The 27,317-nt window shown below is 40.4% G+C and overlaps 2 protein-coding genes across 2 annotated transcripts; both read right to left on the bottom strand.

Annotated features, from left to right (window-relative positions):
- Window positions 1-4,537: 4,537 nt before the first annotated feature.
- On the bottom strand, window positions 4,538-8,034 carry tnfsf13b (TNF superfamily member 13b). The gene is made up of 6 exons (XM_086266262.1): window positions 7,526-8,034; window positions 7,284-7,389; window positions 6,688-6,744; window positions 6,293-6,417; window positions 5,865-6,015; window positions 4,538-5,657 (listed from the first exon to the last, which is right to left on the bottom strand). The coding sequence occupies exons 1-6, from the start codon at window positions 7,757-7,759 to the stop codon at window positions 5,545-5,547; spliced, it is 786 nt and encodes a 261-aa protein (XP_086122388.1). The 5' UTR covers window positions 7,760-8,034; the 3' UTR covers window positions 4,538-5,544.
- A 420-nt stretch (window positions 8,035-8,454) lies between these two features.
- abhd13 (abhydrolase domain containing 13) lies at window positions 8,455-14,029 on the bottom strand. The gene is made up of 2 exons (XM_086267253.1): window positions 13,654-14,029; window positions 8,455-12,320 (listed from the first exon to the last, which is right to left on the bottom strand). Exon 2 carries the CDS (start codon window positions 12,284-12,286, stop codon window positions 11,231-11,233), a length of 1,056 nt encoding a protein of 351 aa, XP_086123379.1. The 5' UTR covers window positions 12,287-12,320; window positions 13,654-14,029; the 3' UTR covers window positions 8,455-11,230.
- Window positions 14,030-27,317: the final 13,288 nt, after the last annotated feature.

Here is a 27,317-nt window from a genome sequence, read left to right on the forward strand (position 1 = left end):
TCATGCAAAGGGCAAATTATTCACAATCATAGTTTTGATTCATCCAAATATTTGCCGGTGACCCAACAGTATGCCATCGGGCCTTATGTGACCGACCGGGACAGAGGAGCTCTGAAGTCACTAAACAACACAACACACGAAAAGCAATAGACATTTAGCGCTGTACCTCAGTGTAGCTTCTCCCTGTGGTTCTGTGCAGATAGCAAATAAAATCCAGAGACAATTTGGTCTCAGCTGCAGAGATCTGAAACACTCAGCGAGAGAAAGCCAGAGAGAACTCAACTCCCATCTCTCTCTACATCTACACCAATAGGCTAAAATCCTCCACTCACATCCCATCTGAGTGAGAGAGGGGGAGAGAGAGTTAAAAGGAGAGCGGGTGGATGGGGGGGGGGGAGTGCTTGCTTGGGTGAATATAGGGGAAAAACTGAAAGGGAGAGTGAGCATAAGTCAGGGAGAGAGAGTGAAAGGGAGAGATTTATGAGTTTGGTTTTGTGTAAGAGAGGGAAAACAGAAAGAGAGGAAGACAGGAGTTTAAATCTCTAATTACAACTGCTTATCACAAGCCCATGAGCAGATGGTAGGAATGGGTGACAGTGGACTTTGTACACACCACTCCGTTACGCCCGTCTTTTGCTTGTGCATGTGTATGTATGTGTGTGTGTTTGCATGCCAAAAAGGAACGTAAGCACATATGCCTAACAATGAGGACAGCTCGTAAATAGTATGTGCCTTCTCACCTAACGTCGCCTTTTTCTCACAGGGTATCAGTGCCTGTTGCTCTTCCTCATCAGCACGAGAATGAGTACTAGAATGAATCTCCACACGCATCGGATGGATTTCATGAAATACATACTTGTGTTCTATTTTTCTATCATCAGGTCAAAATTTCAGTATTTCTCCAGGACTTTGGTTAATAAACAAGAACAAACAATGCTGAGCGGTCTGCGGTGCAAATTAGAAAATGATCTCACGCTGAATCACTAACCAAGATGGTGAAAATATTTAACATTGTGCCTGCTACTGAAAATCAATCACAACAAAATAAAAGTACTTGCAACTACTGGCAGACTCAAAAACATGTAAACAGTATAATACCAAGAATTGGTGAAATAAAGCCAAGCCCCCAGAAGCCACGAGAAAGTGAGGGAACAAAAAAAGTGTAAAAATAAATAAATAAATGACTAATTGTAAAGTCAGTTATTCTCTTATATCAACTGTTGAACTGATGGTGTATTCAGGTAAAATTAGCAAATATTTTTTATTTACAGTATATACAAATTATTCCTTTTTGTCCAATAGCTTCTAAGTGTGTGTGTGTGTGTGTGTGTGTGTGTGTGTGTGTGTGTGTGTGTGTGTGTGTGTGTGTGTGTGTGTGTGTGTGTGTGTGTTTAAACAAATGTTGCGGGCTGTGTGTCATCCAAAGCCCGGGCTTGGAGCGGTGAAGAAGATGGAGAAAGAAGGAAAGAGAGAGGGGGAAGCAGCAGAGTTGTGGCAAGCCATAATCTTTCTCCCCCTTTCTCATCATCCATCTGATGTGCTTTGCTCTCTTCTGCAATAAGCTCATGTCCCTGAGAAAAATGCCTGGAAAAATAAAAGATTCAATAGGAAGAGCTTGAACGGAGACAACTTTCAAATCTGCTCAAACTTGCCTTGTACCCATGCAGATTGCTGTTTTGTGATGGTTTGATTTTTCGGCAGGAATATATGAATTATAGATCAGCTTATATTTGCAGATCTCATGTGGACAGGGGAGAGAGGGAGAGCATTTTTAAACCCAATCACATGTTTGCAATGTTAAAAACAGATAAACCTCTTATTCGGCTTGGTCAGTCACGTTTTTCAAATCAGAAACAATTGACATCTAACTGAATCCAAAAAACCCCCAAACTATATTGAATGGCGAGCACAGAGCACGGTGTTTAGGATGTAGAGTAACGTATGGTGCAATCCTGTTTGTTGATAAACCAAATCCATGCAAATCCATGCACTGCCTCTGCCAGTTCAGCTGGAGGGCTCTGGATCAGCCTGATTACTCTGGGCTGACAGCAGCAGATCGAAGTAATCTCCAAATTCTACATAAGTATGTACACGAAACAAACATATAGCACATTTAGCTGCTGTGAGCTAATATGAGCAGTGCACATTTCATTAGTATTTGTGGGAGGGCAACAGATCTACATATGTACACAGTGAGAGTCAATGCTCTGCAAAAGTGAATGTCTGTCTGCAAACTCTGATGCCTGTGCAAGCATGTTAGTGAAACGAGGCATGCTCGGTTTTATAATCAGGATTCAGGGATCACCTTTACTCCCTGTCATCTGTCTCACCTGTCCCAAAGGTACCAAACAGGGAGAGAGAGAGAAGGAAAGCAAGGGAAGTACAGATGGGAACAAAGAGATAGTGAAACCCACAAGGGATAGAATTGGAGAAATGAGAAAACAAATGAATTGAAACTGAAGACTTCTTGGAATTTACCCACTGTTAGTATAACAGCGCTCCTTTAAGTAATCTTACTTCTCTGTCAGAGTAGATAATGTGCCTTGTGTAGCTGTTGAATAAAGCAGAACAGGTAAAAAGGTCATTTGTAGAGCTGTTTTTCATCTTTATTTCTTTAAGACGCTCTTTAAAATATGATTTTACAGACGTTTCGGAATATCTGCTTTGTGCATCTTTGATATTTTAAACACTGTATACACGCACCGTGAGTGCACGGGTGTGTGAACTACACACAGTGCCAGCATGAGCGCACAGCAGGTCTCATTTCCTCATTCTCCGGTCAGACACTGGTTTCTCTTTTGAAAGCGGAGCCCAAAATGACATCAGTTTCCGCCAAGACACAATTCGTCACCATGGCACCGCACGAAGACATTTTTGACCCAGAGGGAGGAGCATCATGCTTGACACATTTATAGCAGAGGTCTTTGCTCCACTCTTCCCTCTTCTCTAACCCCCCCCCCCCCCCCCCCCCCCTCTTTTTCTCAATTGATGTTTGCCCAGCCGCCCGCTCTGTTTACCGCATCATCAAAGAGCTTCTCTGACTTCAATGGCTCCGGTTCTCTGACCTGACCCACTCTCCTTGTGCATTTCAACTTCAAGGTCTCTCTTCCATGTACTCTTGCACTGATACATATTTGGGATCTTTGAGTGAATTTAACATCCAGCTTCTCAAGACTTCTATTTTAGACTTCTTCCCTCCCCCACTTTTGATTTCAGTGCTTGTCAAACGGGCTCCAAGGGCAGAATGCCTGTTGAAGAAGTGACCACCCACTGGGCTTTGTCTTACTCTTTGCCACGACTGACAGATGGCCAGTTTACATAGAAAGAATATCGCAGATAAAGAGAAATCCAAAATACTAAAAAAAATCAACCTCTACAGTTTGAAGATTCATATTTCATTTTAACTGCCATTATGTCAGGAGGTTTTAAAACAAGGTAGAAGATGCAGGCCCTTTATTTGAGGCAGCTCTGGCTGAGGAGGTAGAGCGGGTCGGGTCGATTGTTCAGTCCCTGGCTACTCTAGTCTGCATGTCAACACATTAGCATTCACACATTCACATTCAAATGCATCTGTGTGAGTATTTGTGTAATGCTGGACAAGGTGCTTACGTATGTATGACTGAATGAGGCTTGTCGTAAAAAGCACTATATGAATACCTGTCCATTTACCATTTATGGTATTGGCAAAACACATAAAATAAACATGAATAATAATTTAGTCATTAAAAATATTAACTGTATTTAATAAATAGCAAAGTATTAAAGAGAAGTATGAAGATGAGAAAATAAAATGTCCTGCAGTGGCTACATCTACGGTGCTTCCCAGGTGGCAGCAGGTGAAAAAGCTGTGGTTGGGTTCAGTATTGCTGATGCTCTGCAGACCGGTGCAAATGATGTCCTTGGCGGTTTTAATCACCCTCTGACCACACTTCCAGACTCAGGCCTTTCACCTCCCTTAGTAAATTTATTATCACCAGAATTATAACGTTCCAAGTTAGCTGGTTACATTAATCTGAGTCATTTCTCAGATTTATTCACCGCAGGGAGAGATGTATGGTTACCAGGGAACCCTGGTAACCATACATCCTGAAACCCAGGAAGCTGAACTGTTTGCCTGCTCCGCTCAGCAACCAATGTAAACAGTGGTGTGTGTCTTGTCTAAAATCAACAGTTTAAATAGTTTACTTAAACTGGGCTTACCATTAAATAGTTGTGGAACAAAAACATTTTTTTGACTGTCACTGTTTTCATATGGGTTTCCTGGCAGCCAGATAGAAGCCAGATTTTCCTGTTAATGAATTGTGTTTTGAATACAAGGAAATTGTGGGAAATACTTGAGCTATATGTTATAATTTTATATCATATCATGTCATGGCAAAATCATGTTAAGTTGTGTGGCGTTTTGCTTAACATTTTCCTTTCCCGTGTACAAATCTGTGTTTTCCTGATATGTTATATTGCACGAAAAACTCATGTAAGAGAAAACCTTTTTTGTGACTAATTGTTTATTTTTTACCTTTGATATGACAATTATAATACAAAACCACTGACAGTCAGTAAAGATTAAAACTAAACAATCCCTCTGATCCTATACAGTGTGTAAAGTACTGATAATACTGCATGATTTATGGCATAAAAAATTCACATAATGTACTGTAATTAAAACTGCGAATGTATTAATATTGTCCAGAATATATAAGAACACACTCTCGGGTATAACGTTCACTCCATCTCTAGCTTATACAAAATCTAGACTGAAGAATACACTGAAAAAGTGTCACTATTTTCTCCTGGGCTTTCATGCATTCGTGCATGGCAAATTCATTGATCACTTCCTTTGAAAATGAAGACATCATCTGCCTAGAGTTTTGCCTCAGGCTAAAAATAGGGTATTGCTGCTCCTGATCAACCTTATTTCTCTCTTTGCTTTTGTTCTGACACACACACACACACACACACACACACACGCACACACACATACACAACTCTTTCCTTCTTGTGGTTATTGATGGAACATCAGCCTCCACTCAGAATGTCTTGTGAAAGAATTGTCACTTTATTGCATCTGAATATTCATATCAAGTGAGTCATGCTGGCTTATGTCTTTATATCTGGACTAATAAAGCATATAAGAAGAACCATCTGAGTTATGCAGTAATGTGGCTGCTGCTAAATGAAAGATTATGTGATTAATATTTGGTCCTTGCCACGTGTGCGACTATCTGAAGAAAGCTTACTTGATTCTAACAGTTTCTTACAATGTATATATGTATGGCACAAATGAATATAATGCATGAACATAATAAAAAGGACAGACCTTAACCCTTAACCCTCTGTCTCTCTTGTGTCTGCTCAGGCTTAACAAGCTAGAAGTTGCACAGTACATCATTCAGCCAGTGGTGAAATGGCTGCTTCCTGTGTTTTTGTCACAACACCAAGTCAGTCAAGGTCACCAAGAAATGTAGCATGTTGCTGCCATTCCCCCATCTCTGGCACTTCATGGCTTTAACGTCTCCCCTTGGGTCCGATGTGAGGTGGCACAGTTTAAGCCAGTTTGAGAGCACCCAGAAAGGTGGAATCTCCACTCAGGGACACGTCTGCTGTGGCCCGGGGGATCAGAAGCTCCAAGTAGTCCCCAGCCTCCAGTTTCACAATACCTGAGGGATGTAAATGTCTGCATCAGACCTTGAATTGGTATTTTCCATTATTACGCACTCCTTAAACTGAAGCACCAACATGCATACACAAACACACAAACAAATGCTTGACAGCTTGACAAAAGAGGAAGTGGGTTGATTAACCTCCACAAGAACTGTTGTTTAAAGGAAGAACATATCTGGGCAAATACAATAACACAGATTCACCTCCTGTGTAGCAGGTGTTGAACGATTGGACAGGGTTCATGTTTTGGATGCAGCGGAACAGGGACACATACTGAGGCTCGTTTCCAACAACATTTGCCTTCCACCGGAACACCACGTGACCCATTGCAAAGGTGTTGTCCCTGTAGAAGACCTGTGCACATCAGAACCACCAGGTTAAAACCACGGGGTGTGGTGGGGGCATTGGTGCTACAGCACCGCCTAATTTATTATGCACGCATAATTTATATATTCTCTTCTTTATCTGACCTTTGTTCAAGGTCTCTCAACCAGCTGCATGTTTAGATTGAGCACACCCTTTTTTCTGCACCGTTTGTAAGGGGGAAAATAATATCTGATGATTTGGAAACGGACTGGCAGCACCCCCCTGTGGCAAAATCATGGAATGACAATTTCAAAAAAGGACATACCTGACTGTACACATAATAGAAGCCCTCCTCTCGGACTAAAATGCGGTCACCTTCGGCCTCCAGGGCAGTGCCTCTCTTTAACCCAGGCTGCCAAGGGATGCCTGTGTACGTATCTCTTAAAATTTCTAAACCAAAACATAACATCATTATGGAAAATGCCCCACAGCACATAAAGATACATCTTTTGTAACAGTCACCATATTTGTGAGTCACTTAGTTACTGTAGACCTCATACAGCTTAAGTCTAAATTCTGACTTTGTAACAATGGCTCTGATTAGTTTGCAAAGACCAAAAGATCTCAATATGAAACAAGAGGTAAATACAAACCAGAGGTAAGTTAAATAAACAGACAAATCAAAACAAAATGTCACAGTTATGGTCTAACATCTTGTACCTTTCACGTAGTTTTTTCTGCTGTCGTTTGCCAGCATCTGCAGGAAAGACTGAGAAACTGCGAGCAAACACAAGAGGAAACTATTTTTAAAAGTTGTTTCTTTTCTGTCTCAACAAAGCTTGTTCCTTAACCGTTACTCTTGTTCGTTCTTATCCATCATTTTTTTCTCTCCCATTTTTGGGCAAAAGTGCATCATCGGTGCCCAACAGCTCAATAAATTTGGCCTTATATGCACATTAATCAACTAACAGCAATATCTGACCACATGAGATTTTTTGGGATTGTTAAGAAAACGTGGTCATTGGTATGTTAAAGTAAACAGTGTGTCTGGGGAACTTAGTGTGGCGGGATTTAACACCCTCCACCCCCCTGCCCACCAAAAAAAAAGAAAGAAAGAAACCTCTATGCACAATTAAACACGGGTTAACAATGGTACAGAAAATTATACACTACGCATAGTACCAGTAATAAAAGTGTGTGTTATTTTTCTTTTTTCTAATCAGGCAACAGAGTTGAAAAAACAAAACGTACATTTTTGCAAATATCTCATGCGTGAACAATAACTGTAAGTCTCAAGTGCACCCTCTATGTCTTACTTAACACTTCTGCTCCAGACACCGTTCTCCTTCGTCGTCTTTGGATGAAGGCAGGTGGACACTCGGGCTGACGAGCAACATCTTTGATGTTGTTTGGAATCTCCACCTGCACAGACATGATATAGCTCTTAGAAAAACAGTAACTGCAATTAAAATACAATATTTTGCACATCTTCGTAACCTTGTGCAGGTGGGGTGCTTGCTGTCGTTCCCATGTGGGGGGTGGACTAGTGTTCTCTCACCTGCAATCTGTCTGCGCTGGGTTGTCCCTCTTCTCTCCCACAAGAGACATCTGATTGAAGTTGCTCTATTTCAGCTCTGAGGGCTACCAGCTGGTACAGAGACAAAGCTGAAAGAAAAGATGAGCTGAGAGCGGCCAGCATCAACAGGAAAACTGGCCAGGACAGCATTCTTTCACTATCCCCTTGTCCAGAGCCAGGCTTAAGACCTGCCAAAACTGCCATTGCAGGACCCATACAATCTCCAGAGCGAGCTCACACTTGCCACATGACCAGTTTCACGCCTGAACTATCCTCTCCCTCTCTTCTTACTGTATTTGGAATGGCGGATGTTTGCTTTTGTTATCAAATGTTCTCTAGTATCTCCAGTAGTACCGTAACTCCCGTCTGCAAGCAAGATTGATTTCCTTAACTCTCACTTTTGTCCTTAAGAAGCCAGATCCAGTGCAGTCTGAGGGACTACGCAGGATAAATACTTTACAAAAAAAATGGTAAAGAGCTTCCCCTCTATTGTTCCGCTAAGCTAACCACACTCAGCTTCCTGCCTGACCAGAAGCCTTGACAAATCTCTCTCTCACTCCTCGGTTTTCACATCACAAAACACACGTCTTCTTCCACACAATAAAAATTGACATGCGAGTGGGCACAAGAGTGGAACCTGGCAGCAAAATGGAAAACAGCCAAGGTGCGAAACAGGTAAAGTGATTTAAGACTGAGAAGTGAAAATAATACCGTATAATGCCACCGTTATTTCAGAATTAGATGCACACTAAAATAAGGAAGTGAATAAATTAATCTGTGAACAGCAACACAAGATGGCAAAACATACAAAACTGTTATTCTCAGAAGTGTGAAGTTACTTGTTTTAGCACCCTGAATAACAAAGCACACACACACGCAGACACACACAAACTCCAACTCAAACCACAAAAAAGATTTTAATGTATCAATTTATTGCATGTTACAGTACAGAAAATAGAAAGTGAAAATGTGTGCTTACAAAAGAAGTTGTCGACATTGTTTAAAAATCGTAAAGAAACAACTGGAAAATGGAAAAAATTGCTCAAACTGACCGCCCTGTACTCAGAAGTCAAAAGATGACTCATTCAGATGTTTGTCTGTAGTAATAAATCATCAGTTTTTCTTCAGAGCATACAGAAGCGGAGCGGTTGTGGCAGATATACACAAAGTATGTCGAGACTGTGCATGTTCATTTCCACACAAATTTGCCAAGACTCGATGTTATTACATGCCAGCTTTAAAATGCAACGTACCAATTCTGAGTTATGGCAACATTTTCGCCAGCATTTCTTCCGAATAGATTCACATAAAGAAAAAAAAAAAAAGTCCCACAGTGCACTGTCGCATCCGATCGGCCAATGATTTTCTATAAAAACTTAAAAGACATTCAATTTTATTTGTTTTCATCCACAGGGTGTTAGACTGTAAAAGCACATTTGGCTAGGATGAAGACTCAATATCCCATTTATTATTAAATTTGCTTCCTACCAGGCTACAAAATGGTAAATCAAGTGAATGACAACAAGTTCCGCAATCTTCTCTCGAATGATGGGATGGTGCAATTCTAAGTCACAGCAGAAGTGTAAAACAAAGCTAGTGGAGCCAAAAGAGTGTATACTCACATGGTTGTATGCACAATGTGCATTAACTCAGCATATGGATTTGATATAATACAAAAATGTCCCAAAATGTTCAGTGCCGCCAGTAAAATAAGTCAAAGAAAAAGGAAGAAAAGACCAGCAATATACGATTTCTATAAAGCATGTTCACTTAAGACCACCATTTACATTCATAGTAGGATTTCGATCATTTGTCAAGTTACAGTGATGCACAAATTTGGTCTTCTGGCATTGTCAGATTTTGTTTAGCATACGTCTCAAACAGTATTAAATATGGCTAAGGAGATCTGTTGAGCTTGTTCAAATGGCTTTGATACCACTGCACTGCCGCGTGCTGCATTTAGAAAGCAAGAGCTGATAATAGCGTTTTAATTGTCGAGCTCCGCTCCATCCCATGGAAGACATGCAGGAAAGGTTAATTAGCTCATTAAAAGCCCTCCAAGTGAGTAAAGCCGTTTTGCAAATAAGCATGGGGTGACAGAATCTTCCAATTAACAATTACAATGCTGATGATAAAAGCTAAGAAAAAAGCTTACACCTCATTCCTAAATACACCTCTTCTTTAAAAAACAGTTTCTGTGTTTTGGTTTGTTTTTTGCTCCCTAAAATGATTTCAATTCAGTATTCAAATGGCCAAATGCTGTACAGTAAATTTTTAGGAACTATCTTTCTTGGTAATCATTCGTCATGTCTGTAATGCCTCCCAGAAATCTCACATGGTGTGACTAAAGGGTGAGAGGTATAGGGCAAGTTCACATTCCTCAGTCTTTGTTAAAAAATAATTCTTAGAATTTCATTAATCTTCAAAAGTTAATTTTTGCCCTCAAAATCCCCCTATTAGAATTTGCTGGACTGCAGTTTCTTGTTGATTTGCAGTATTAACTTTGGGAAATTACACACTAAATTTCTCTTGCTTAGACTACTGAGGACTCATAATATCTGCAAATCTTCTGAATACTTTTTTGCACAAAATGAGAACTATGTAATTTTTCCCTATTGTGTTCCAGCGGTCAGCAGGGGCAAGACCATTACACCAACCGATGACTCCTTCGGTGCACAGATATATAACACACTAATGTAACTTGCTGTAAAAGGTTCTTACCATAAACTATAGAAGCCAATGTTGCATAATAACCCCTAAAGCCCAATTAAAAAACAAAGACCTTTTCTTGTGTGCGCATTGCATTTTAACCAGGGAGAACAGCGTGTAGATTATCTTAATCACAATGAAACAGAAGCAGCTAGACAGGAAATAAGAGGTCCATAAGTTATTTTTGACAGGCAGAAGTATCAAACATGTCATTTCATCTTCCTGACCACTTCATCTCAGCAAACACTTGTGGCTGAATATAATTATTCAACAGGAAGCTTTCTGCTACTTTTAAAAGTAAAGTTCAAAGGGTGTATGTGTATAGACAGTAATCACAACAATATCCTTCTATGCCAATCTGTTGCACATACATCAGATTAACGCTTAAAGAGGGAGAGGAAAAAAGTACACTGCTCAAAGTATTGCTCAGAAGATGTTAGCTCATATAATTAAACACTTGGGTAAGTTTAAAAAGAAAAGTGCAATTTAGAAAATTAAATATATTTACACTGAAGGCCTAGACTGCATTATCAGGCCTAGCTCAGTTTATCAGATGAACTGAAATTTTAACTGCAGTAACAATCAGTTTTCACTGAAACACCATAGGCCCCTATATGGACGCAGTAACAAGAGAAGCTGTTTCACTGACTTTAATTCATTCGAGCAGACTTACTAGAGCAAAGTCTTCTGTGTTGTGACATGTATGATCTGGCTTCATTCGTTAAAAAATGTCAAAAATACATGCATACATATCTGCAAACAAACTCAGGAGGACATTCTTACCCTCTCTTAGAACCTTGAAACAGTGAAAATATTTTGACATGTTAAATTTACAGAAAGGTAAAAAGAGTGAAATAAAATAAAACCCCACACAAAAGGATTAAAAAAATGTACATTCTTCCAAATAATCAGTGAAGCTTTCCCAATCAGTCCACTCAAGCCCATGAACAGTCAGTCCCTGACTTTTTTTTTTCTTTTTTAGATAATGGTGACGCTAGCTGAAGGCTGAGCGCTCTCCTCGTGGGCATGGCTCTTCAGCAGGTCTTTAATGAACTGCTCCAAAGCAGCAAAATAGCCCTGACACTGCCACGTGTCGTTGTGCGTGCCCTCTGGAAAGATAGCCAGGCGCTTAGTCCGTGCAGGAGACAGCTCGTACAGTTGTTTCATCATAACTGGTGGGATGAGCTGATCAGACAGACCAGACACAAACAGCGAAGGCATGCGGCACAGCGCCACCTGTCTATAGGACAGGAACTTATTCCTATAGCACCACAAGGGGAGCAGGCGCATGGGCAAGAAGGAGAAGAGCGTTGCTGCCATATGGGGGATGCTGAGGAAGGTGTTTTCAACAATAATGGCTGCTACTCTATGAGGGTTGACTGATGCCAATCGAACAGCCACGGCACCTCCTAGTGAGCGACCAAAGAGTACCACCTTTGTTTTGTCTAGATCAGGGCGGGTCATGACATAGTCCAACGTGGCCTCGGCATCAAGGTAGAGCCCATCCTCGCTGGGCTCACCCTCACTTTTTCCATAACCACGGTAGTCCACCAGCACCACGTTAGCTTTCAGATTGACCAACATTAACAGGGCGTTTGGCACCCTGTGACCAATATTACCTGCATTACCATGGAAATAAAGGATCGTAGGGGGAGCAGAAGAAGTGGGGCAGCTTTGATTTCCAGCAGTGACTCCAGGAGATGTGTCCCCTCCTGTGTAACGAAGCAGGATGAGGTTGAGCTTGACACCGTCCTTAGTACGAATATACACATTCTCATGTGGGATTCCTGTTGGCATGGGAACATAAAGGCGAGAGGAGGAAGGCTGGTCAGGAAAATAGAGGAGAACATCCTGAAATTTGTAGAGGATGCCTGCCACAGATGCTAAGATGAGAGCGAGGAGAAAAAATCCTCCATATAGATGGAAGGTGAGGATAAGGGCCAAAAGGGAGACACGACAGGCACCCCAGGACCAGGACACCAGAGTGAGGGTGCAACGCTCCATTGCCCCCCACAACCTCCACGGCTTCTCCATGGCTACACAAGAGCTGAATCACAGGCCACACACTCTGCAACAAACCAATAAAAACCAAACAAAAACATTAATGAAACAACCAAAAAACACAGGGAACCAAAGATGATTTGGCAGGTAATTGCATCAAATACAGAAGTTCTTGCATCAAATACAGAAGTTCTTGTATCAGTATATAATCATGCACAATATCCATAACAGTTATCAGCCTACTTCATAAAAAAATACTGATGCAAAACTGAACATACTGCTCATGTACCAATACTGGGAAGTAATGAAGACTATATTATCCCACCTAATAAAAGAATTAAACACCAGTTAGTGTTCATTAAATTATTGCAGGCATTCATGAAGCTTTGTTCAAAAACCTATTCTGTACAAAAAAAATTTTGAAATCAGACAATCAATTAAATTAAGCATTAAAAGAAGGGTTACAAATAAAAAAGGACACGTGTCCCTACAACAGCAACCATATATTCCGATATTTTAATCAACATTGTGTGTCTCATGCACAAGGCTAAAATATGTATGAACTACAGTCTTGAGCTTTAGAAATAATGAAGCACAAAACATGATGAAAATACATTTTATCACAATTTTATTTCACTATCATAAGTCAAAGCTCGTGCCATTTGGTTAGTTGACATGGAAGGACCCCTATGTATTCTGTCTAAAAACATTCATATACTTAAACCAGGACTGTATCGTTTTTATAATAACAGTAATAGTAAAACATCACTGGATAATGTGTTTGACTGCAGTGGGTCTGTTTTCCGCCTCCTGCTATATCAGCAACCTATAGGAGGAATCGGGTGTGCTCAGCCAACCGAAAGGTGATGGGAACCAAACCCTGGTGAATATACTGGCTTATCAGGTGGCGGTAAGATGTGTGCACTGCTGAGGTTAGTACGGGAAATTAAGGTAATGTATGCTGAAAAGATGAAGATGGGAATCTTACGAAGGGAAAAAAATATCTCGACCCCACCCACAAGGAAAAGCGTTGACAGCTGCTGTCAGCCTGGTGAAAAGCTCATACGACTGGTGTTAGCAGGGCTTTGGCAGTTGGTATCTAATTTAACTGATCGTCGATCGTTAAGAGCAGCCAGTCATCACTCAGTATTTTTTTGGCCTGTCAAAAGAAGCTGTCAAATCAGTCACGACTGACACACCATGCTTTGAATTTGCTGGCTATACAAACGAGTTTAACCCCATTAAATGACCACTCACTGCAGCCGAGTTAGATGAGTAACTGAAATGCTAACTACTAAGCTGTCCTTACCTTGCTAGTGCTGTTAGCAGTCTTATATGTAGCTTTTTAAGTTAGCCACCTAGCTAACTCGTCAATGTTAGCTACGGAGCCATCTACTTACCCTTCTCTCATTTTCAGCGTCTCAGCTCCACGAAATTTTAGTAAAACACTAACGCACAGGCAACACAGCCACTGTCATTCAACTCTGTATCTACTAACAAGATTATAGTTACAGCAGCAAGGTGAGTGACAGGCTGTCAGCGACAACACCGGTGACACTAGCTGCACAGCTGGTTAGCATTACTGGTGTAACCTTTTTCAGTTCCGTGTAGAGCTTAGAATAAGAAAATGGGTTCCTGTAAAGCTGCAGTCCTCACACATCAAAATAAACTGCGTTTCAGCGTGACAAAGCACTAAAGTATTTCAAGTGCTAATTTAAGCATCGATCAGGTGATACTTAAAGCGTGTAATGTATGGCACGCCGCCGTAGTAAGGACGTGCAGAATATTAAATACGATGTATTGGCCGAGCTCACGCCTCTGCGTGTGCTATTTAATTTTCACCCACCAGGTGTTGCTATTAGATAGAATATACAGCATCCCAGGGCCTAAAAGCAAACTTCAATGACCGATGCAGCGTTGTTACTTGTTTACTTTATTTACATTTTTAATTTTAGTTTTTATTATTATTATTATTATTATTATTATTATTATTATTATTATTATTACTACTACTACTACTAATAGTAATAAAAACGAAGTCAGAAGTGACAGAGAATAAAGTCATGTATGAGAATAGTGAAATAGTTGTAAGGTATGTGGTAGGAGTTAGAGTTGAGTTCAGGGTGAGGGGTGGGACAACAGAGCCTGTTCTTGTTTGCCATGGTATTTACAGGTCGACAGATGAGGACAGGCAGGAGTCTCTGTGGACTATGATGTTTGCTGATGACACTGTGATCAGTAATGAGAGTAGGAAACGTCTGGAAGATTACTTGGAGAAGTGGAGGTATCCTTTGAAGAGAAGATTAATGAAAGTCAGTAGAATCAAGTCAGAATACTTGTGTGTGAATAAGAGGAGATCGCGTAATAGTGATGTTGCAGGGACTAGTGAGGGTGAACAATTTCAGATGCCTGGGTTCAACCATCCAAAGCAACATACAGTGCACAAGAGCAGTGAAGAAGAGAATCTAGGCAGGGTAGAGCTGACCGAGACCATTGCTTGGGGTGATTTGTGTCAGAAGAATAACAGCAAGAGTCAGAGGGAAGGTTTACAAGATGGTAGTGAGGCCTGCTATGATATATAATTTGAAGAAAGGAGACGGAGATGCTAAGGTTTTCCTTGTTAGCAGTTAGGGATAGATGAGATGGAGGCAGATGATCCACTGTGATGACCACTAAAGGGAGCAGACAGAAAGAAAAGAAGAAGAAAGAAAAACGATTACTATTGACTGACTCGTTAGATTGAAATAAAATAACCTCATATTCACAAAATGGCAGAGTATTGTGACTTGCTTTTCATTAATGACACAAAACTATTGCAGGAAATTATAATTTCTATGCATATTTTAGACCGTGATATAGGCTATCCACTAACAAGTTACATTCTTTTAAAACATGATCTCAAAGTTACAGATTGTTTTAATCTATTCAGTTCCCAAGAATGAGTCTCTTATAACTTGAAAATGTATGAGAGCCTACTGCTGTGATCTCAACAGCAGACTATAAAGAACAGTTTTTATGTGTTGGTGGAGTCAAAACTGACACATCTCAAAGCTTCGAAAAATGGGTCACTTGTAGGTGTGAGAAACATAACACTGCTGTGGCTGCTGAAGGGACTGTCCTTGAAAAAAAATCCCTCAAAGAAAGAACAGCTCAACCTTGCTGCCTTAAGCTGCTTTTTTAGTTAAAGCCAACAAAACAACAAAAGTTAAAATAACTGAGAATTTGACTTGGACCTTGGTGATGTTGCATGTCATACGTGCTTGTGACTTTCAAATTTCATGGTGATCTATAAAACTAATTAGAAAATACAAACACAGTGGAAGTTGTGCTGCAAAGGGGTTTCTAATTTTAATAGTATATGTTAATATTTCCATTCTGAGTTGCCCATTGGTATTGATTCGTTGGTGATACTCAGTGTGACCTTGGAGGAGACAGATTATGTGCAGACCAGCACAGCTGTAGGCTGTTCACCTCTCTCCTTGGGGTTTGCTGATTTGATTCCGTGTTGTTCGAGTCAGCAGCGGCTTCATAAGCTATGCAAATCTTCTCATAAAAGAATACACCAAAAATACAGCCAGCACATGAAAGCTCATTGTCGATTACAGTGTATTAATTATTGCTGGAGTAAGAGGTGCTGACACAAGTATTTGCTGAAACTTTAAAGTCGCACTGTGGAGGCTGTTGAGGAGAAAATGGTTGTGAAGTAGTGTCCACATGCTGTGTAACTGCCCATGACCTGTTCTGCAAGTCAGCAGTTTCTTTGAATTTATGGATGGATTAGTTGGTTTGTTGCTGTAGTGTTATTTATGTCATAACAATGAGCAACATATAAAAATTAAAAACATTTGTGTTTAGTATTTTTTTATTTCATTTTTTCCTTAGTAAAATGCTGTGCTCATTTTTAAATAAGGATTTACAAAGGAAAGTGCTCTTTGAACTGAATCGTCCAGACTTACAAATGAGAAACTGTTTTTTTCCCCAGCTTGAACAGATTGACTTTAAGATTATGACCATGTTCAAACTCCATTCATTATTCAGACTGAATAATAAAAAGGGAAATCTACTACACCAGAATCTAACTAGTGTAGTAGCCATGTCATTGGCATTGACCCTACCTGCTAGAGGTGCTTATTGTATCTATGCAGCAGAATGCATAGTGGATGAGTGCACACACATACACAAATGCACGCACGCACACACGCACGTACACACCTACACCTTGTCTCTTTAGGTGATGGTGAGTGCTGCTTTCAGCCTGTAAGAGACTGACAGCTGGCAGCTTCACTCCCTCTTACCTATGACTCAATTACCTTTGACATGTCAGTCAAAACATCTACTACACAAACACTCGCTCACTCTCTCTTACTTTGCAGCTCTCGTATCCCATGACTCAATTACTTGAAATATAGCACTCTAAACAGCTGGAGGGCCCAAGCTCAATAACTCGCAGTCAGAGCTGTAAGAAGGACGAAGCAAAACTGTGGCGACCCAGCTGGGAATATCATATCATCAAGCCAAGGGGACATGCTTATCATTCACCTCACACCATGCACCATGTGGCCTTCTAGAGCCAGAACCATAGAATAAATTTCTACAAGGGGCCCGTGGTTCCCATTGATAAAATAAAAAACAATAACACAACTTCCACAGCAGATGTCAAGCCATTTAAGCGCAGGGATATTTAGTCAGTCAGCAACTTTTTTTTCCACCGGACACTAGGTTTTTAACTTTTTTCATATAAGAGTTGCCACACAGCAAATCCAGCATGTCCAAATTAACACTGTCGGATTTGATTTCAACACTATTAAAGTGTCTATATGGGTCCACACCAGAGAGTGTTAATTTAACTCTTTTTGGAGAGTTGGTACGTTAACTCTGATTTAGTGTTAAACACCAAATCTGTCTGGAGTTGATAATTTAACACTTGGTGTTAAGAGTTTATATATTAACTCTCAAAGAGTATTTTAGTTTAACTACGTAAGAGTTATCTTCTAATTCATTCTAAAAAGCGGGAATTTTACTGTTCTGAACTTCTAGAAATTTCTTTTGGAAATAAACATTTACTAAAAAGATGCAATGGTTTTTGAAAAACATTTATTCTGAACTGTGCACCACAATTTCAAAACATTTTCTGAAAGATGTAACAGTGTACATGTTCTCACTTTCATTAGAATTTTGTTTATCAAAAGGTCTGACATGGTAAATGCAAATAACAGCATCTCATCACTTATTTCTTCAATACAATATGCATGTCCTTCATTCATCCCTTTGTGGAACTTCAACGCACTTCTGCTCTCCCCCATATTCCATCTTCACAAGCATATCCTGTGTGGTGATTGAATAAAAATTAGTTGACACTAATTAACGGCACAAATAATCCAGTAAACAATTGCAGCACAGTAAAAAAAAAAAAAGGAATCCTCTTTGAGCCATTACTTGTGTAAAGTATTTTCCCAAAAGACAAGGACACAGGCAACAGGTAATACTGAACTAAATGTAAAACCTCAACTTTTTTCATTTTTACCTAAACCGTGTGCACAAAACTCTGGAGGGATCTAAATGCTACCGTAGAATCCAGTCAGGACGTCTGCTACTGCTGTTTGCTCGTTTTGTTTTGTTTTTTTATGTGCGATCGTTTTCAGGCTTCAAGTAGCACCATTACACCAACATTTCACATTCTAGACATTGTTTTAGGTGTATTTGACCAAAAGTTTGACTGAAAATTCACATGCAAGCTTTTTTCAAGGCTGTGGTATTTGCCCGCAAACAATACCTTTCAGCTAGCTAAAACAGAATATTATGCTATCAGCGAGCAACATGGCTAATGCCTTTCACACAGCTTTGTCTCAACTCCAAAGAGCCACAGAAGTAAAAGCTAATAACAATTGAAACAATCTTTGAAAAAATGACTTACCAAGCATGGCAAACAACTCAAATATGTAGAGCAAAATGTTCTGAAACGGCTTCACTTCAGCTTCGATTGGAGCCGTGCTGGGGGCGGAGTCTGTGAATTTACTCTATTGGTGTCATAGCCCCTCTAGGAGTTCAGAGTTAAGAGGTCAAGAGTTAATGTTTCCATTGTAACACCTCCAGATTTGAAATAGAAACACTCATTTTTAACACTCGATTTTAACTACTATCATTTTACACCTCAGAGTTACATTAAAAGAATGTGACTCTGCTTAGAGTAAAATTAACTCTACTTTTGCAAGGAGACTATTAACACCAAAAAATTTAACACTTTTGAATTTGCTGTGCATCATTGTCTTTGTGCCATGCTGCGTTTGGACATAGTTTGGCTTGTTCCATACTAACATGCAACACCTCTTTGGTTTGTTGATTTCTCAGCACGCCATGCATAGAATGACAGATGGTTGTGTCCATGACTACAATGTAAAAGTGTCACCTTGGAGACAGAGTATTCCTTTGAGTCAGAGAGGACAGCTACATAATACCAAGTCTTTATTTTACACACAAAACATGCACACACACACACACACACACACACACACACACACACACACACACACACACACACACACACACACACACACTTGTGCGCCCAATTCTTGTTTTCTTTTGAAGTCATTCCTCCCTGGAAAAACAACAGTTCAAAGAAATCATTAAAAGCCCCAAATTACTGTGACACATGAGTGTATGCAAACTTCTGTTCACATCTGTATATAATTAAGAACACACGAGGTACTGTAGTGCTTATTGTTTTACTGTCAGGCACTAAACAAGATTCAATGACACTGTACATTATACAGTTTTATGCTACAGTGACATGAAATAGAGCAGGCTGCTTGGCATTGTGGGCATGCAGCAAAGAGTGCCCTATACACTATGCCTGCCAGAAGTAAATTGGGTGGAAATTGCAGTATGTCTCAGACAGCAATTAGGAGGCCTCCTGTGGCAAGGATGTAGACTTTTAATAAAGGCTACATTTCCCTCATTTCCCATGCAAATAAACCTTCTGTCATACCTATGATGATATCAATCATTCTAATTAACCTGCTGATATAAGTTTGTGTTTGTGTGTGTGTGTGTGTGTGTGTGTGTGTGTGTGTGTGTGTGTGTGTGTGTGTGTGCTTAAGTACAGGCAGTGGTGATGAGCTGAGTTTAAAACAGCAGCATGTAGTGAAGTAATAAAGGAGTAACCACAATATTGTGGGTAATTACATGGTAATGGGGCATGATTTACTAATTAGTGTGGCTTTAAGTGTGATCGGTGGGGTTTTGTGCAATGAATTTCACACTTTTTATTCCTCACTCTCTGACTATGACAAGTGAGGCATGAAGTGGTCACCATTTTTACAAAAAAAGGGAAAGTAGCCACAATTTCCCCTAAAAAAGCCCCCTATCAAGATCTTTAGAGTGAGAATGATGTTATCTAAGCCATCATCCCTCTTCTGGTCTTTGCCTAACCTCCTCTGATGGTAGAAAAAGATAATTAGCACATTTGGCCATTGTGCCAAAAATAAAAATGAAAAAATGACGTTGAGAGAACACGTTCTTCAGCTGTCAAGACACTTGAAAATCCTCTTCAGCTGTAACATTACTTGCCACAGTTTCTAAATCAAGCTGCCTTAAAAGTAATTCAACGCATACAAGTATGTTTTTTCACATTTATTAGAGCGAAATGAAAACCGCACCTTTTGTAATTTACTGTGTTTTTTAAAAAAAATTGAACTTAAAGTTATTGCGGCATTAAATAATACTTTAAATTTTTTTGATCTGCTGTCTTGATGAGACCAAATAGGAAGATTGATGCCACTTTAATGGCTGTTTATTTAGCAGGAAACTGAAGTCAGGAGGCCTGGATGCAATTTAACTAATTTAGCAAAAGCAGGAAGGGGCAAAAGCTGGCTTGGCTGTATCCAAGTTCAAAAATATGTCTACAAGCACTATAACTAAGATCTTTGTGGCTTAGTGAGCTCTAAAGTACTAGTCCCTGAGCAAAATTATAGGGTTGAAGTTGCCCCTTGCTTCAAGTCAAAAGTTGTGAGAATGCTCTTGACCTTCTTGGTTAAGTCTTAGTAAGAAAGCAATCTTAGTTCATTAAACTAAAAATAAATAAATAAACTACAGTCATTAAAAAGAGAGCATTTCAATCAGGGGAGGTCTGCACTTGGACTCGGGCACAAACTTGATTCTTTTCTTTTTCAGCCATTCTGTTGTTGAATCGCTGCTGTGCTTGGGATCATTGTCTTGTTGGATGACCCAGATTTGATCAGATGGCTTCACGTTTGACTCAAGAATACTTTGGTATACAGGCGAGTTTGATTCATTGACTGCAAAGTGCCAATGTCCCGTGTAAAACAAGCACAAATCATCACTCCTCCACCACCATGCTGAGAGTTGGCATGGGGTGTTTGTCCTGATATGCTGTCTAAGGAACTTGGAAAGAAAAGGGTCTGGACTTCTTTAGGTTGCTTGAAGACATTTCACCTCTCATCTGAGAAGCTTCTTCAGTTCTAGGGTCAAATGGTGGAGAGTCGGCGTGGGAGTATCCCCCCAAAGATGGACAAAAGGACCCCATGATGATCCTCTACCTAATCACATGAACCAAGGTGTGAAAACGGGTGTGGGTCACAATCAGCCAGGGTTTCGGGTGAGCTGTGTTTGCTTTTTGGCAAACATGCCATGTAGCTCCACTTTGGTCTCGTCTAAGCACATTGTTTTCATTTGTTTAGATGCAGCCTTGCAAACATAAATCATGCTTTCATGTTTTTTTTAATTTAAAGAGAAGAGGTTTTTTTAAATTTTATTTATACTGGCAACCCTTCGAGACAAGCTGTATTTGTTCAGTCTTGAACTTTAACATTTAACGCGTTAAAGTACTAGCTGAGGCCTGTAGTGTCTGAGACATATAATTTTTTTCTGAGCATTGCAGATTCTGGCCTTAGGATGACTTAACCGAAAATGACAGTCCTGGGAAAATTGGCAACTCTCTAAATGTTTTCTACTTGTGAATAAACTCTCATAGATTAGACTTCATATTGTTTGGAAATGCAATTATAACCCTTGATGGGCAGCTTGATGGGCAGCAGCAATTGCTTTAAGATCATTGCAAATGACTTACCACCTTGGCATTGTCTTAACACACACCTAGTTGCTCCAAATGAGCAAACTGCAAAACTTCTACTTTCACAAAGGTACTTACACTTGCTGAGAATCAATTCATCAAGAAAATTTATTTCTTTTGGGATCAGTGAGGGTGTAATTTATTTTTCATGCACTGTTTTTGCATTCTAGCTCAATTTTGATAAAATAATGCCACAGTCTAATGTGCTATGTGTTGTTCATTTGGAGTTTTTACCTAATTTTCAGATCTGCAACAGACATTTAAAAAAGAATTATATTCTTATATGAAAAACATTGCAATTTACCTTACAGCAGTAATGCTTGTAGTCATTACCGTTAATATTAATCCTAATTACAGTTACTTAAGAGATATCTTGAGCATAGAAATCATCACACTGGGAAAAACCAAAGCATGTTTCTCTGTGAAGGGCATTCTCTCTGTGAAGGAAGTGCAACCATGAAATAATGTCAGCAGCAAGGCCATTTAAAAAAAAAAGTGCAATATGAAGGGCATGCTGTAATTACAATGTGTTTGATTTAGCCTGTGCTGGGAACCCACTGTCCTTGAAAATGCAGCTACATTGTCTCAGTGAAGTCAAGAGGTTTTTAAAGGTGAGGTAAACTAAAAATATTAGTGTGCATGGGGCCTTGTTGGTAACCACTATCTACTTAAAGACTAAATTCACTTGATTTAGAGAAAGCTCAGTAACTTCAGGAAGAGCAGTCAGACCAGTAATAAGTGATTGGTTGAGTTGTTTTGGGAGAACATTCCCGACTAAGCTGATACCAGAGGACATGTCTGGTCGCCAGTAGAAACAGACAGGGTTGTGGTCCAGATTAAAGGTTACTGTTTTATCCTGTGGGGATGGAAAGGCCATCTTTCATTTCTCATTTCTCATTTAATAAGTGTGTTCAGTAGCGGTTTTTGATACGGGTGACACGGGCTGTTGCCCCGGGCGGCATTGTGGTGGGAGGCGGCATCACGGGCATCGGCAAAAAAAATTTTTTTGCTCGTACTCATGCTGCCCCGACGTCAGCCAGCGCATTTTGTGAATGGCATAGGCACCGATCGGCTTTCTATCACACATTTGCCGGGAGTAAGGGCGCCCTCCGTTTGTGAAGTGCGCCTGCTGCTTGCAGCACAGGGAGGAGAGGGCGGGGCGGCGGGGGAGTCACTGACTGGCTGGAGCAGCATCTAATAACCAACTTGCAAAATAAAACAAAATAAAAAACCAACAAACACGAAAACACCAGACATTATGATACAGAGTTATAATTTGCACCAATGTTTTTTCAAAATTCTGTATGCGAAAAGTGAGTGCGAGAGCCCTCGGTGTGCCTGCTTGCTGCTGTAAACTTTATTGTCATCTCCGCTACATACAGTCCAGTATATAGAGAGACGAGACGACGAGGCTCCAGTTACAGCAGTGCAAGTAAACAAACAATAAATATAAGAAGAGTAAGAAAATAAATATACATTTTAGGACTAGGGGTAAAGGGATCAATAACAATTTAAAATTTATAATTTACAGTTTGATAATTTAAAGTCTCACACAACCTGTCGAAAGGGATGGGCGTTCATACTGGAGTGCAAAATTAAAACCAATGGAAGATAGGTCAGTGGTGCATCATGGGTAATCTCAGTCTCTCACTGAACATGCTTCTGTGCGCCCGGGGGCGCCAAACAGGCTAGGACCGCCACTGAGAGTGTGTTTGTGTGTGTATGTTTGTGCAAAATAAAACAAAGCAGATAATGATGCTTTCTTTTAAACATTCCCTTCGGTGTGTTGGTTTGGGGAACACTCTCTCACACTCTCTTTGTCCACAGAAGCCTCTATATTATTACTCCAGCCATTACTGGCTGCCAGCATGATGCCTGCTTCAAGGAGGGGCCACCTTCCTCCCTATAAAAGGGTGTGACGCAGCATCACCCATCATTCACATTCCTCTTCTTGCTTCTTAGAAACCTTGAGTCTTCCATTCAATTCAATTCAATTCAATTCAATTCCATTCAATTCAATTTTATTTATATAGCGCCAAATCACAACATAAGTCACCTCAAGGCGCTTCATAGATACAGAGAAAAACCCAACAATCATATGACCCCCCTATGAGCAAGCACTTTGGCGACAGTGGCAAGGAAAAACTCCCTTTTAACAGGAAGAAACCTCCGGCAGAACCAGGCTCAGGGAGGGGCGGCCATCTGCTGCGACCGGTTGGGGTGAGAGAAGGAAGACGGGATAAAAGACATGCTGTGGAAGAGAGACAGAGGTTAATAACAGATATGATTCAATGCAGAGAGGTCTGTTAATACATAGTGAGTGAGAAAGGTGACTGGAAAGGAAAAACTCAATGCATCATGGGAAACCCCTGGCAGCCTACGTCTATTGCAGCATAACTAAGGGAGGATTCAGGGTCACCTGGTCCAGCCCTAACTATATGCTTTAGCAAAAAGGAAAGTTTTAAGCCTAATCTTAAAAGTAGAGATAGTGTCTGTCTCCCAAATCCAAACTGGAAGCTGGTTCCACAGAAGAGGGGCCTCTCCCTCGCATTCTACTTTTAAATACTCTAGGAACAACAAGTAGGCCTGCAGAGCGAGAGCGAAGTGCTCTAATAGGGTGATATGGTACTACAAGATCATTAAGATAAGATGGGGACTGATTATTTAAGACCTTGTATGTGAGGAGCAGGATTTTGAATTCAATTCTGGATTTAACAGGAAGCCGATGAAGGGAAGCCAAAACAGGAGAAATATGCTCTCTCTTTCTAGTCCCTGTCAGTACTCTTGCTGCAGCATTTTGGATTAGCTGAAGGCTTTTCAGTGAGTTTTTTGGACATCCTGATAATAATGAATTACAGTAGTCCAGCCTGGAAGTAATAAATGCATGAACTAGTTTTTCAGCGTCACTCTGAGACAGGATATTTCTAATTTTAGAGATGTTGCGCAAATGGAAGAAAGTAGTCTTACATATTTGTTTAATATGTCCTGGTCAAAAATGACTCCAAGGTTCCTCACAGCGTTACTGGAGGCCAAGGTAATGCCATCCAGAGTAAGAATCTGGTTAGATATCATATTTCTAAGATTTTCAGGGCCGAGTACAATAACCTCAGTTTTATCTGAATTAAGAAGCAGAAAGTTAGTGGCCATCCAGGTCTTTATGTCTTTAAGACATTCCTGCAGTTTAACTAATTGGTGTGTGTTATCTGGCTTCATGGACAGATAGAGCTGGGTGTCATCAGCATAGCAGTGAAAATGTATGCTATGTCTTCTAATGATACTGCCTAAGGGAAGCATGTATAATGTAAACAGAATTGGTCCTAGCACTGAACCCTGTGGAACTCCATAATTAACCTCAGTGTGTGAAGAGGACTCTCCATTTACATGCACGAATTGGAGTCTATTAGATAGATATGATACAAACCACTGCAGTGCAGTACCTGTAATACCTACAGCATGTTCTAATCGCTCTAATAGGATATTATGGTCGACAGTATCGAACGCTGCACTAAGGTCTAGCAGGACAAGCACAGAGATGAGTCCACTGTGAGAGGCCATAAGAAGATCATTTGTAACCTTCACTAAAGCTGTTTCTGTGCTGTGATGAGCTCTGAAACCTGACTGAAACTCTTCAAATAAATCATTCCTCTGCAGATGATCTGTTAACTGTTTGACAACTACTCTTTCAAGGATTTTTGATATGAAAGGAAGGTTGGAGATTGGCCTATAATTAGCTAAGACTGCTGGGTCTAGAGATGGCTTTTTGAGTAAAGGTTTAACTACAGCCAGCTTGAAGGCCTGTGGTACATAGCCGATTATTAGAGATAGGTTGATCATATTTAAGATCGAAGAATTAATTAATGGTAGGACTTCCTTGAGCAGTTTTGTAGGAATGGAGTCTAAAAGACACGTTGATGGCTTGGAGGAAGTAATTATTGAAGTTAACTCAGAAAGATCAATTAGAGACAAAGAGTCTAACTTAACATCAATGGTACTAAGAGTAGCTGTAGATAATATTACATCTGTGGGATGATTACTGGTAATTTTTTCTCTAATGATAAACATTTTATTTGTGAAGAAGTTCATGAAGTCATTACTAGTTAATGTTAAGGGGATGGTTGGCTCAAAAGAGCTCTGACTTTTTGTCAGCCTGGCTACAGTGCTGAAGAGAAACCTGGGGTTGTTCTTATTTTCTTCAATCAGTGATGAATAGTAAGATGTTCTGGCTTTACGGAGGGCTTTCTTATAAAGCAGCAAACTATTTCTCCAGGCTAAATGATGATCCTCTAAATTTGTAACACGCCATTTCCTCTCCAGATTACGAGTCATCTGCTTTAGGGTACGTGTTTGAGAATTATACCACAGAGTCAGGTACTTCTGATTAGAGACCTTAGTTTTCACTGGAGCTACAGTATCCAGAGTTGTACGTAGTGAGGAGGTGAAATTATTAACAAGATAATCGACCTCTGTTGTGGTAGCATTCAGATAGCTGCTCTGCTCTGTGTTGGTACAGGGCATTGAAGATGATAACAGTGGGTGGATTATATTCTTAAACTTAGTTACAGCGCTTTCAGAAAGACATCTACTTTGATAAAGTCTACTCTCCACCGCTGTGTAATCAATTATTGTAAATGTAAATGTTATCAGGAAATGATCAGACAGGAGAGGGTTTTCAGGAAACACTGTTAAATGTTCAGTTTCTATGCCATATGTTAAAACAAGGTCTAGAGTGTGATTAAAGTGGTGGGTGGATTCTTTTACATTTTGAGAGAAACCAATTGAGTCTAATAACAGACTAAATGCCATGTTGAGGCTGTTATTTTTAGCATCTACATGGATGTTAAAATCACCTACAATAATTATTTTATCTGAGCTCAGAACTAAATTAGATATAAAGTCTGAGAAATCAGACAGAAACTCTGTGTAAGGCCCAGGTGGACGATAGATGATAACAAGTAAGACTGGTTTCTGAGTTTCACAGCTGGGGTGGACAATGTTAAGCATCAGGCTTTCAAATGAATTAAAAGTCTGTCTTGGTCTTTCATTAATTAATAGGCTGGTGTGAAAAATTGCTGCCACACCGCCCCCTCGGCCTGTGCTTCGAGATTTCTGGTAGTTAGAATGACTCGGGGGTGTTGATTCATTTAAACTAACATAATAATCCTGCTGCAACCAGGTTTCTGTAAGGCAGAGTAAATCAATTTGTTGATCAATTATTAAGTCATGTACTAACAGAGACTTGGAGGAGAGAGACCTAATATTCAATAATCCACATTTCACTGTTCTACTCTTTGGTTCAGATGTGGATACTGTATTGTTCTTTCTTTGTAATTGTTTATGTTTAAGGTGTTTGTTGCTGGTTTTTAGTTTGTTTTTTGTCTTTTTGGAAGCTGACACAGTCTCTATGGAGATGGGTTTTTGGGGGGGTAGCAGGAGGAGAGAAGCTGCAGAGAGGCGTGTCCTCCGTGGCAACTCCTGAGTTTGCTGGGTCCATGGTGGTTGGCGGGATCATTCTGTCACGGTATGGCATGGCAAACCGTGGGGGTGTGGGGAAGGAGGACCCAGGCGTGGAGCTCAAAGTTCAAGCAGTGCGTTTATTTACAGAGGGTGATATCAAACAACAATAAATCCCCGTGTTTTTCCCCAGACTCCCGTGTCGTGTCCTCCAAGTGTTCTCTGCTCCCGTGTCTGCACTCCCGGTGCTCGCTGCTCCTTAAGCCTTCCACGCTCCTCCTGCGGGAAACAATAGCGGCAGCAGTCAGGACACTGAACAATGGCAGGCATACACTACACGACACGACACGACACGACACGACACGACACGACACGACACGACACGACACGACACGACACGACCAAAACCTAAACTGGGTAACTAACGTGGAGTCCCAAGCAATGATCCCGCGTCGGTGGGAGCTCCAAGACTCTCTTAAGTAGCTCCCCCGACGAGGCCTGATCAGCAGCAGGTGTGTGGCTTCG

Source organism: Aulonocara sp. 'chitande type north' Nkhata Bay, linkage group LG16 (genome assembly GCF_057382095.1).
Source record: "Aulonocara sp. 'chitande type north' Nkhata Bay isolate Kocher_YH1m ecotype deep benthic linkage group LG16, A_spYH_male_GT1.1, whole genome shotgun sequence".
NCBI lineage: Eukaryota > Metazoa > Chordata > Actinopteri > Cichliformes > Cichlidae > Aulonocara > Aulonocara sp. 'chitande type north' Nkhata Bay.

What these genes read in the sequence shown, in the direction of transcription:
- tnfsf13b (XM_086266262.1), bottom strand. Translation starts at nt 7,759, where the DNA reads ATGGGTCCTGCAATGGCAGTTTTGGCAGGTCTTAAGCCTGGCTCTGGA. An exon ending in CCAGCGCAGACAGATTGCAG is followed by an intron (nt 7,390 to 7,525) that starts GTGAGAGAACAC and finishes ATGTCTGTGCAG; the next exon opens with GTGGAGATTCCAAACAACAT. An exon ending in GTCTGGAGCAGAAGTGTTAA is followed by an intron (nt 6,745 to 7,283) that starts GTAAGACATAGA and finishes GTTTGCTCGCAG; the next exon opens with TTTCTCAGTCTTTCCTGCAG.
- abhd13 (XM_086267253.1), bottom strand. Translation starts at nt 12,286, where the DNA reads ATGGAGAAGCCGTGGAGGTTGTGGGGGGCAATGGAGCGTTGCACCCTC.